Below are 11836 nucleotides of genomic sequence, written 5' to 3'. Positions count from 1 at the left end.
TTACAAAATTCTCCATGATCTGAGGGTTCCTTCCTTCTACAAGCTTCTCCCCTCAGGCTGCCCCACACTGGGCTGAGTTTTATGGACAAACCAGACCATTTAGCAGCGCCATGCCTCCATCACCATCTCCATGACCTCAGCCCCAAGGCGTTCACACTTTCTTCCAGCTAAAGGTGTCAACACCGGTCCTTGTTGTGCAAGGCTGTTAGAGCTGGCGTGTGTGTCACATGCCGCTGAAAACACCCACAGCCCTGCAGGTCCCCGGAGCCAGAATGCCAAGCTCTCATCCTTCAGAGAGTCTCGCCAAAAGACCAGGCTGTTTTCTGTTCGAGCCTCCAAGCTGACCAGACCTGCCCCAGCTCCTCACTTTTGGAGACCCAGGCAGCCTGGGCAAGTTTTTACAAAGCCAGCTTCCCCAGTCATCCCCTCAGCTTCTCAGAGGCTTCTCAGAGGTGTATGTGCTTATTTGCTCCACACAGCAACACATGTAAAATTTGTCTAAACATGAGCCTTGCTGGCATTTCTCTGAGGTTTATATCAAGTCGTCAAGCTGAAGTTTTCACGTCTTCAGGAAAAGAGCAGTTTTAGTTCTGAATGATTCCAAGTCAGAAGGATAAGGGAATAATTGGGAACCGTGTACAGGGAGCTAACAAAACCTGGTATCAAATGAACAAGACTAGAATCTCCCACCCATTGAGTTGTGCTGGAGTTTTCCATTAAAATATAATATTTCCCTCTATAGTTACCCCACTTTCTCTCAGAGATCATCAAAATGTGGTTTGCAAAATAAGTCTAGTCTCATTAAACGTGGCCTGATTATTTACATAAGTGCAGCAAGAAAAATAGTGACCATATAGTGACCATTTCTTAATCTGCTTTGCTGGAATGTCTCATGAGGAACCTCAGATTCGATTTTTAAAGCAGGGAACTGACCTCCAGACTTTGGGTCTGGGCAGCCTTCTTGAGGAGCGCTCTCTCCCCCATCTGGGCTAAGGGCTGGTATCAGCTCCCGGGACTCTGTGGGAGATGGATTCCAGTCAGGGTCCCCACCATACCGGCTGCCCTGCGTTCATCCCTTTGTAGTGTGGTTTTGCAACTCTTCCCATCCAGAGATGAAGTCCATGGGGCCACCCTTGCCTCTGGACCAGCCGCGTGTCCTGCATTGGCTGATGGTGCCAGTTCTGAGTCTTGCCTCCAAGGGCCATGCACACAGCCACTTACCCCCCCCCCAGGTCCCATGGGGGCTGTGAGCAAGCCTCGGCCAGCTTGCTGCACCAAGGAACCCTGCAGCCGGTCCCTCCCATGGACCCCGCTGATGCTTGTCCACACCCGGGAGAGTCACCTAACTGACCTGCAGGGAACAGACTGAACCCCACCAAAATTGCTGAGCCCCGGAATTACAAGTTGAATTAACGAGTGTTGTTTTAAGCCGAGACCTAGAAGGGTGATGTGTCTCACCGGCAGGGGGAAGAGACACAAGTCCCGTGGTGCTGGGTGCAAAGGAGGGGTCTGCATCCTGGAAAGTCCCGGGCTCTGGATGAGGGTGGCAGCCGAGAGCCAAGAACCAAGGGATGCCTGACACCAGGAAGCCTCTGCCTGTAGGTCTCCCCTGGAGGGGCCCCGGGGAGCCGGGGTCTGGGGCAGAGCCATGGGAGTCATAAGGACCAGGACACTCGGCCACCTTGGGCATAAGGAGGACTTTAATACTGATAGAGGATTTGTGCTTTTACTCCTTCCAGATGCTCTCTCCCCCCAGGAAGCTGGTCTTGGTGGCCTCAGTGTGGAGGGCTCCCCGTGAAATGAAATCCTGATTCATCAGCATGAGATCACCAGGGAAGTCTGCTACGTGGAGAAGATTCCGGTTGGTTAAGCCAGTGATGGACCGCTCCGCTTTCCTGGTGGGGAAGAATGGTTTCCGGTCGCTTGGGTGGTGTGAGAAACCCTTTTTTGGCTCTTCTGACTTGAAAATAACGCTCATGTTTATTTCTTGTCTTTTGGTGGCTGTGTTCTCTGCGTCGCCTCTCTCCTCTTGCTTGGCGCTGCAGCAGAAATCAGCGTCCTCGTCCTCGTCATCCTTCATCTTGTCCTTGGCCTTTGGGGTCATGCCCCCTCCAGACAGAAAGCCAGAGCCCCGAAACCTCTCGATGTAGGGCAAGAGCTGACGGTTTCTGAGGGCTCGAGCAAGCTGCATCCGTTCTACGTGTTTGATGATGGTGAGTTTCTCGCGCTGCGGCATTCCTAACTCCTCTGGGGGCACGATCACCTTTGCCGTCCATATTTTTTCTAGGCGCCTACAGGTGGCACAAGGAGGTGTGTACTGGGTTCTATACTCCATCGCCCGCTTATAGTCCGAAGACAGTGACTGGAGCTCCTTGAGCATTTTCCATTCTTCCTCTTGCTTGTGAGTCAGCAGTCTCTTGGCCGCGATGGTGTGAACACCACCCAGACGCTGACGATGTGAAGGGGACGGTTAAAGTCTCAACGGGACAGGAGCAGGGGGCACCCACAGGAGGAATTGCCTCGAGGCACCTACCCCACCTCCCGTGGCTGAGTGTCTGAGCCCCTGTGCGCTGGGAAACTGGGAGGAGCTGTAGGGTCAGATAGGCCGGGTTCCGATCCTGTGTCTCCTCCTCTGCAGTGAGTTGGAAAGAATGGTGCCCACTTAGGGCAATGGCGAGGCCTTACATATGAAAGCGGCTCCTGCAAGGGAAGGGCCGCAGAGATGGCAGCCCCTGTCCCTGGTCAGCACTCAGTTATATTCCTGATCAGGACTTTGAATCAGGGGAGGATTGGCTCTGCAAGCATGGGAGCCTTGAGCGGACGCAGCCAACTCAAGGCCACTGGGAGACTTGTGTCTCCATGTCTGGTAGGGTTTGAACCTCCGACTCCATCCCCGCCCCCACCCCTCCACCCCCCATCTACTGTCCAGCTTCAGGGAGGGCCTCTCTGTGAATAACCCCTAGGACACTTACTAGGATCTCTTTCTCCAAGGGGGAGTATTTCCCAAGGGCAATGCGTGGATCTGATTTGTAGAATTTGGTCCATATCCTGAAAGGCAGAGAGGCAGGTAAAGTAGGACTCCAGGAAGGGGCGTCCTGCCTTTAGTTTTGGGGTGGAAAACCTCAGGGCGACTCTGCATGCGTCAGGCTAGGACCACTGTGCTGGGGTGGGCTCCTTCCTTTGGCTCGTTTGGGGGTGGGCAGTGGGGACGTGGGGGGAGGAAAGAAAGGACCAGAAGCACAGGCTACACTCACTCCAATGGCGAAGCAGAGCAGAGACCCGGTTGGCAGCACAGGGAGTCTTTATCCCGAAAGGAGTCGTTCATGGTGCATATTCTGACCGGCGTTCCGTTCTTACTCCACGTGCCCTCAGCAGCCTTCCTTTCTCGGGTCCTCTGCTTTCCCGCCTTCTGACAGCCGCTCTCCCATTCCCTGATCATACTGTCGCGCTAGGCTAGGATGGGAGGTGTCAGAGCCTGCAGTTGCCTTCTAGGACAGCGTAATGGGAGCCCAAGGGACAGTCACAAACTTCTCTTGCATCATAACTGACCTCCTTGGGGGCTATTGTGAGGTCTGAGTTTAGGCATCACATGATGCCCCGGGGTGAAACCGACAAGCCTTACCACGTTCCTGCAGTGCCCGAGTCCAGGGGAACAGAGTGGGCAGAGCACGTGGCTGAGGGGACGATCTGACCATGTGACTGCCACGAACAAGCCCCAGAGACGCTCAGTCCCTTCAGGATGAAGGCTCAGTCTCTCTGGGCTTCGCTTGCCTCTCCGATCTTAATTCCTCATGCTCCATCCAAGTCAGCTATCCACGGCTCTTGGATATCCATGGCTCTCGGCTGATGTTCATGCTGCCCCCAGGTGTCAGGTACCTCTCCTCCTTTTGACAACTTGCTTGTCGCTCAGGGCCCAGCTCACCTGTGCCTCCCCTGAAGATTTCTTTGCAGAATAAATTAGCCCTTTGTCTGTGTTAGTCCTGGTATCATCACGTCCTCTGTCACAAACTGACTTTGCTATCTAATAGGTCCGTCTCTCCTCTGCTCAAAGGGAAGTACCAGCAGCCTCTTATTCTTGGATGGCTGTGGTCTAGCACCGGGCTTCTCATAGAGCCGATTTTCGGCCTGCTGACTCAATAAGCAATCATCCTGGGCCTCCGGCCAAAGGTGGGGACCAAGAGTGTCCCTGGTGCAAATGGACGTTGGCACAACCCTTACAAAAAGTAATGTGACAACAGATACCGAACATTGCAAATGCATTTACACTGAAAAATAAAAAAAGAAAAGAAAAGAAAAATAAATAAATAAATACACGCCCCCAAATGCATTTATCCTTAACCCAGTAATTCTGTGTATAAAGTAAAATATGCACAAGGTCAGTCAACACAGCCTGTTTGGGATGACAAACCTAATGACAAACCCAAAGGTCCATGAACAAAGTTGGTTAGAGAGTTACGGCCAACCATACGGCTATGCCCCAGTAATCAAGGTCAAGGAAGGAAGGTCTTTATTTGTACAGAAATATGGTTAAATATGGTTCCTGACTAAATGTGCAAAGGAAGGTGCAAAAGAATATAAGTTGTAGACTAACTTTTAGAGTGGGAAAGGAACAAATAAGTATATATATTTGTATTTGCATAAAGAAAATCTAGAATAATGCACACCAAAAAATAAAATAAAATAAAAATGGTTACCGGAGGTGGGTACCTCGCAGATAAGGAAGTGGTGGGAATGAGCCTTTTGTTGTACACATTATTCTGACTTGAAATTAGAACTATGTTGAGTGTCTCACCCACTGAAATAATTGAAAAGGAGACAGCAGCTCACAGAAGAAGACTTCCATGTTCTGACAAGTGTGGACCCTAAAATTTGCCTTTGACCCCACTAGGAAATTCAGAGTGGGGATGTTTAGGAAGTGGTCCAGTGCTCATATCTGTGTGAGCCATCGAAAACACAACAGGGCTCCTCCCACGCACATGGGCAAGTTCAGTCACCTGAACAGCTCCAAACCCAGGAATCTGCCAACAGCACCTCTTAGCGGTGAAGAAAATCCTCCTGCTCTGTGTTCAGTGACAAAGCTGTCGGCTCCACACTAGCTGCTAACGGAGAGTGGCCTCGCAGGAGCTGCACAACGGCGGACACGTTACATGCGCTCAGACGTGTGTGAAACAGCCGGTGCACGATCTATGTCGCAATATTCTATACCAATGCAAAGCAAGTCTTTGACAAATTTCTAATAATGTATGTGTGATGTCATGTGATCTTTAACAGCAGCAGGATACACAACTATTTATACAGAGGATGATCCGGATGCTGTCGATACACAAATATGTTAGAAGGAAACAGACAAGCAGGAAATACATGGAAACATTGGCCCCTGTTACTCTGGGAGGCTGATTGGGAATCCTCCTGGTCCAGCCGTGTGCCAGCAGCCTGGTCACCTCCAGATGCTTAGGGGAAAGATCTAAGGTCCCATCCCAAAATGTACGGACAGGAAAGGGTGCCGTGGTCAGGACCCAGCTTCTCCAGACATCAGGGAAAGAGGGTGAGAAAGGGGACACCCTGCTGCGCTGCCTGGGAGGTTTTCACCGTGGCAACAGGTCTTCACCCCCTGGGGAAACCGATGCTTCCTGCACTGAGCCACTAACCTGCTTGGAGCTCACATCCATCTCTCTCTCTCTCTCTCTCTCATTTGCATCCCCAAGCTTTTTTTGTTTTGTTTTGTTTTTAGGTATTTCTCTGGGATCATTTTTACATCAAATTTTATTCCTGATTGTTACTTGGTTTGGGGCTCATCTTCATTCACAGTCATCTACCTCATGAGCTGGCTCGTTTTCCACGCTTCCTTTTCAACTGCCTGTCATCTGGGTTTCACCTTCATGTTTACATTTACCTGCAATTCTGGGGGTTTTCCTTTCATGTTCGTGTTATGTCTCTGCCTTGTAGCCTTTACCTTTTGTATGCATTTCATCTGTTTTTACCTACTGTAGCGGTCAGGGTTGTTCAGAGAGACAGAGAAGAGATTTTAAGGAAGTGGCTCACATGATCGTGAGACTAGAAGACCGGCAGGCTGGAGACCCAGGGAAGAGCCCTGTTGCAAGTCAGGCCTGCTGCCAGGATTTCTTCTAGTTTGGGGTACATCAGTCTTTCTTTTGTTCAGGGCTTCAGCTGATTGGGTGAGGCCCACCCATGGTATGAAGGGCAGTTTGCTTTATCCAAAGTCCACTGATTTAAATGTTAATCTTATCCAAAAACATCTTCACAGAACCATCCAGAGTCATTCATCAGACCATGGCCCAGTCAAGCTGACCCATAAAATTAACCATCAAACCTATTTATATTTACTAGGTTTTTAAAGATTAGTTTAAATGTTGTGGGTTTTTGTTTTGTTTTGTTTTGTTTTGTTTTGTTTTGTAGTCTTTTAACAGCAGGGGTTTTGGGGGTTTTTTTGTTTTGTTTTTTGATTTTTGTTTTTTTGTTGTTATCCCACTTTGGAACTTTATAGTAATGGATTCATATAGCATGTGTTTCCTGGGTCTGCTTTTCTCCCTGAACATTATGTTTTTCAGACTTACTGATATGCTTGACTTTGGCTCATTTTCACTGTTTATGTTATGATTATGATTATGATTATGTTATGGTTGCTTAATCCATCTTCTGCTGCTTCCGAGTTGGGGAACATTCTTGTACATCTCTCCTTGAGTTATGTGTGTGCTTTTCCGTGGGTGCAGGTCTAGGAGTGGAGGCCCTGGGCTCTAGGGTATGTGTATCTTCGATTTCCTACAAAATTCTCAGCTCTAGTCCAAGGTTTCTACCAGTTCACAATCCCACCAGTAATTCCCCCTTGTCAACACTGGTGGGTATGTTGTGGTAACTCACACTTGCTTTAATTTGCATTTTTCTGGGTAACATGAGACCAAATGCTTTTTTTGTTGGCCATTGAGATGACCCTTTGTGAAAGGTCTGTTCTAGTCTTTTGTGCATTTTTTCTAGTAAGCTTTTGTTTTCTTGTTGATTTAAAGATTTTAGTTATTTATTTGAGGGAGAGACAGAGAGAGAGAGAGAGAGAGAGAATAGAGTGGGATGAGGGGTAGAGGGAGAAGCAGACTCCCCGCTGAGCAGGGAGCCCAGTGCAGGGGCTCAATCCAGGGACCCCAGGATCGTGACCTGAGCCAAAGGCAGATGCCCAATGGACTGCACCACCCAGGCACCCGGTCCTTATGTATTCTTTTTTTTTTTTTCAGCGTAACAGTATTCCTTGTTTTTGCACCACACCCAGTGCTCCATGCAATCCGTGCCCTCCCTAATACCCACCACCTGGCTCCCCCAACCTCCCAGCCCCCGCCCCTTCAAAACCCTCAGATTGTTTTTCAGAGTCCATAGTCTCATGGTTCACCTCCCCTTCCAATTTCCCTCAACTCCCTTCTCCTCTCCATCTCCCCTTGTCCTCCATGCTATTTGTTATGCTCCACAAATAAGTGAAACCGTATGATAACTGACTCTCTGGTTGACTTATTTCACTCGGCATAATCTCTTCCAGTCCCGTCCTTGTGTATTCTTGATGGAAGCTCCTCACCAGTTCCATACATGGCACACACGTCCTCCTACTGTTCACCTGGCGCTCTCCTTTCTTACAGGTGTCTCTTATGCCAGGTGCACTCCCAATTTACCAGTCTTTCCCTGAATGGTTAGTACTTCCCATGCCTTGTTTAAGAAATCATTTCCTACCCCAGATAGGAACGATACTCTCCTAGATTATGTCACGTGTATCTTTTTTTTTTTTTAAAGACTTTATTTATTTGACATACAGAGATCACAAATAGGCAGAGAGAGAGAAAGAGAAGCAGGCTCGATGCCTAGCAAAGAGCCGGACACAAGGCTCGATCCCAGGACCCCAGGATCACGACCAGAGCCAAAGGCAGAGGCTTTAACCCACTGAGCCACACAGGTACCCCGTCACTTATATCTTCATAATGATATTCTACAGTCTCTAAAACCTTGGGTTTTTTTCTTTTGAACTTTCTTAACTTCCGATTCTGTTTTTCAGCCATAATGCTCAATTATTTTCCATCTTTTTTTTTCTAAAGTATACTTTCCAGCTTTATTTTACATGGTTACCAAGAAATAGCATGTGGGCACACTTTTCCCAAGCAGGACTTTTCTCCTCCCCAGAGCCCACCCTGCAGTCACCACCAGGGCTCTGGTTCCCTCTGGTGGGTCCTTCTGCTCATTGCAAGTCGTCTCTCCAAAGCCCTGTCTGTCATCTCGATCCCTCTCCAGCCCTAAGACTTTCTACGTACTACGTAGCCCCCTCATTTATGCTCCTTTTAAACGTTGCATAGGACACAGTCTTCATATGAAAAGCTGTGTACTTTAAAATCATAGTTTCCTCTACAAAACCGTTGACTCTAGGCAGATCAGAGCCCTGGGAAGGTCTTCTAGACCAGCACTTCTCCAAAGTTAACACGCAAATAATCTCCTGGATATATCCTTAAGGTGCCAAGTCTTATTTGGTAGATCTGAGGTGGAACCTAAAAATCTGCACTTATGGCAAGCTCCCAGGTGATGTCAGTGCTGCTAGGCCCAGAGAACCAAAGCGGCGACTCAGTGTGGGACCACTCAACAGGGGATGCTAGTCCGAGTGGGTTCCGTGGACCAGCAGCCGTAGTGTCTATTGCCTGGGAGCACGTTAGAAATGCAGAATCTCAGGCCCTTCTCCAGATTTGCTGAATCTTGATCTGCATTTCAACAAGTTGCCCAGGTGAGTGATGTCCACAGGGGAGTGCAAAAGGCAGCTGGTTGGTCCCTGGGGGGAAATCAGGTGGCAGGGTCAGCCCAGGGGGCTTGTGACCAGCACTGGCACTGCTGTATTCCAACCTGCTTCTCAAACCCCACTCCCAGCTTCTCCAGTTTCCTTCCTCTGGCAGAAGGATTGGGGTAGACAGTGGCTCAAGCAGAGTTGGTACAAACCGTTTCTTAAGCACGGGGTCTTCTGTGGCCCTTTTAGAAGTCCTTTGGAAGGTCCACTTGTAATACAAAGCGAGGGGAAGCCCGTTTCACATCTCGACCTCTAGGAAAGGGTTTGGACACATGGAGGTATTGGAAGCAGGGCTGCCGCTTCTTTTCCTATCTGGAGGGCAACAAGTGATTATCTGGGGAAGTTCAAGTCCCAGAGGGATGATTTAATCAAACTCGAGAATCTAGGCCACGGTGATGGTATTCCCACCTGCGTGAGTTTTCTAGGTTTCTCCACCACAATTTCTGCTGGGCTCTTCGCAGGCCCGTCTGTGGTTCTGTTATTAGCCCCTCCCCTCTCATTTCAGGAGGTAAGCTCCAAGAGCCCAAGAACTTTACTTCCTGATTGCTATTTTCCAAGCCCCCACCATGGTCCTTGACACATAGAAGGCACTCAATAAACACTTATGGAAGGAAACAAACAAACAAACCCCAAACTTAACTATACAGTGAACTAGAAGCTCTGGGCCAGTGGTTCAAGATCCACCTCTGCCAGCTGGGGAGTAAAAGGTAGGGGGAGGGGGCGGTGAGCAAAAACAGCCCTCAGCTCCCGACAGCGCTCATCTCCAGGGCTGGTTTCTGTTCTGGTTGACTGATCCAATCGCTTAGGTGAAGCCACGGCACTGTGCGTAGAATTGGAAGCGTCTCCCTAAAGGCATAAGGGAGAGGCCAGTCCTCAGGCAGGAAAAGGGCCTATGGAAGAAGGACTTAAACAGGAGAGGAGATTATTGCCCCTTTCTGGGTCTCACTCTCTTGCATCTTAGCTCTTCGAAGGTCTAGCCCTTCTTGCAGGTGCCTTGGTGGGGAGGGAAAGTGACTTCTGCCATACGGAGAAGGCTGGGAGCAAAGTCAAGAACCAGGAGCCAGACCTAGAGCCCCTGGGGTAGTTCACAGCCAGAGATGAGCTGCATCTCATCATTCCATGATCCTTACTGATTGTGTCTGCTTCCCTGAACAGCGAGCCCAAGCTCTCACTACTCCAGTCTGGTCTCAGCCGTAAGGCGACCTTGGGGTTGAGGGGAAGGACAGGGGCAGGGAAAGTGGGTAGTGCTCTGAGGCCATGACCCTGGAGTCAGCAACAGTGAGACGCCACTCCCAAAAGGAAGCTAAATCCCAAGAAATGGAGCTTAGATGAGGTCCATGAGGCCCAGCATTCCTAAGCCTAGGCAGTCCTGCCCCTTCCCACCTAAAAGATGGGGGTCCATCTGATTGCTCTAGAGAGGAAGCGACATCAGCACTAACCCGCAAGGGACAAACTAGGTGGACCGGAGGGGTTTTCACACAGAGGAAACAGAAAAGGGGAGAGAGCTGGGAGAGGCTGGTGAATGCAAGCAACTGAAAACACCGGGTTTGCAGGAGCCGCGGGAGTGTGGGGATGTGACGGGTAAAAGGCCAGAGACAGAGGCAGCAAAGATCAGCAGAGCCTGCTGGACCACGCTGAAGAGTTGGCACTTTTCCTGCAGGAGAATGAGACGTGCATCACAGTGTCCTTTGAAAGAGGTAGCATGCTCAACAGTTTAATTAAAAAAATAAATAAAATAAGCTCTACGCCCAGCATGGGGCTTAAACTCATGACCCTAAAACCAAGAGTCACATACTCCATTGACTGAGCCAGCCAGAAGTCCCAACAGTTTAATTAAAAAAAAAAAAAAAAAAAAAAAACTTTATCGAGGTAAACTTTACCTACCATGAAATTCACCTGTTGAGGCACATAATCCAATGACTTGTAGTAACTTTACCAAGTTGCGCAACTGTCTCTATAATTCAGTTTGGAACGCTTCTGTTGCCCTAAAAAGAGCCCTTGTGCCCATTTACAGTTAATCCTGTGGCAGCTACCAGTCTTTGAGTCTCCTTCCTGTCTCGACGGAATTGCCTTCAAGTGTTTTCATTTTAAACCAACTCCTTCCTTTCTAGCTTTAAATGACCCTCTCTTCCTTGACTCGCTGCTGTGGAGTGAGTGGCATTTTGTTGTCCCTCTGTCACAGCGGAGCCACCACTAGGTCCGTGCTCATGAAATCTGCCCTCTTCCCATGAAGCCAGAAGTTTATAGCTGCCTGAGCTCGTAGCTGGGACAATGGCTGAGTCCACTTGGCTTAATGGCTTCCTTGATGAGTAAGGCTGGAGAAACGCTTAATTTTCCATAGACTAAGACAGCAATTACTTCGCAGTTCTGAGACTCCATCAGATTATGGAGGGAGGGTGTTAACTGTGGTTTCCTTATCTCTAAATAACAACTTCCTGTGTTAGCCTGGCGTGACGATGGCGCCAGGAAAACCCAACCGTGATTCTGCCGGTCCCACTACAACCAGACAAGGCAGGAGACAGGGGGTGGGCAGACTTCCCATATTTGGAATGCTCCATTCTGCCTATCAGTCCTTGTGACATCAGAACACAAATAAGATAGGAGAAAAGATGTTTCTCCCTGGAACCAACTCAAGTTAAGATAGTAGGGTTGTGGTGTTACTTGCCCTCTCCTGATGGTGAGGGTTACACAAGGCCCAGATCCCATTCTTGTCTTGTTGTGCCCCATGCCTCACTGACATCTGATTCAACCGTGTCCCCTATATGGGTTGCTACATGCCCCATCGGAGAAATAAACCACCAAAAAAAGAATGTGGGAAGTAGGGAGTTGGCCATCTCTCGAAGGTGTATCCCAGCTAGCTCACCAGATGGAGGGCTTACCCAGTGGCTTATTCCACTTGTGGAAAGTTAAAGAGAAAGGGCTTACAGGGAGTCACTCAAGGTCATGTGGTCTGGTGGCAGAGCAGTGTGGAGCCATAAATACAGAGGCAAGAAGCTGGCACGTTTAGGGTTGGGATGT

At 49.1% G+C, this 11836-nt stretch overlaps 1 protein-coding gene across 1 annotated transcript; it reads right to left on the bottom strand.

Annotated features, from left to right (window-relative positions):
* Window positions 1-1687: 1687 nt before the first annotated feature.
* Window positions 1688-3512, bottom strand: CUNH10orf120 (chromosome unknown C10orf120 homolog). The gene is made up of 3 exons (XM_004751789.2): window positions 3255-3512; window positions 2973-3048; window positions 1688-2449 (listed from the first exon to the last, which is right to left on the bottom strand). The coding sequence occupies exons 1-3, from the start codon at window positions 3437-3439 to the stop codon at window positions 1727-1729; spliced, it is 984 nt and encodes a 327-aa protein (XP_004751846.1). The 5' UTR covers window positions 3440-3512; the 3' UTR covers window positions 1688-1726.
* Between the last annotated feature and the right edge of the window lie 8324 nt (window positions 3513-11836).

This window comes from Mustela putorius, unplaced genomic scaffold, assembly GCF_011764305.1.
Source record: "Mustela putorius furo isolate JIRA1106 unplaced genomic scaffold, ASM1176430v1.1 tig00003909_pilon_pilon_pilon, whole genome shotgun sequence".
Lineage (NCBI taxonomy): Eukaryota > Metazoa > Chordata > Mammalia > Carnivora > Mustelidae > Mustela > Mustela putorius.
The sequence above is the reverse complement of the archived record's forward strand: the minus strand, read 5'-3'. Positions and strand labels throughout refer to the sequence as shown.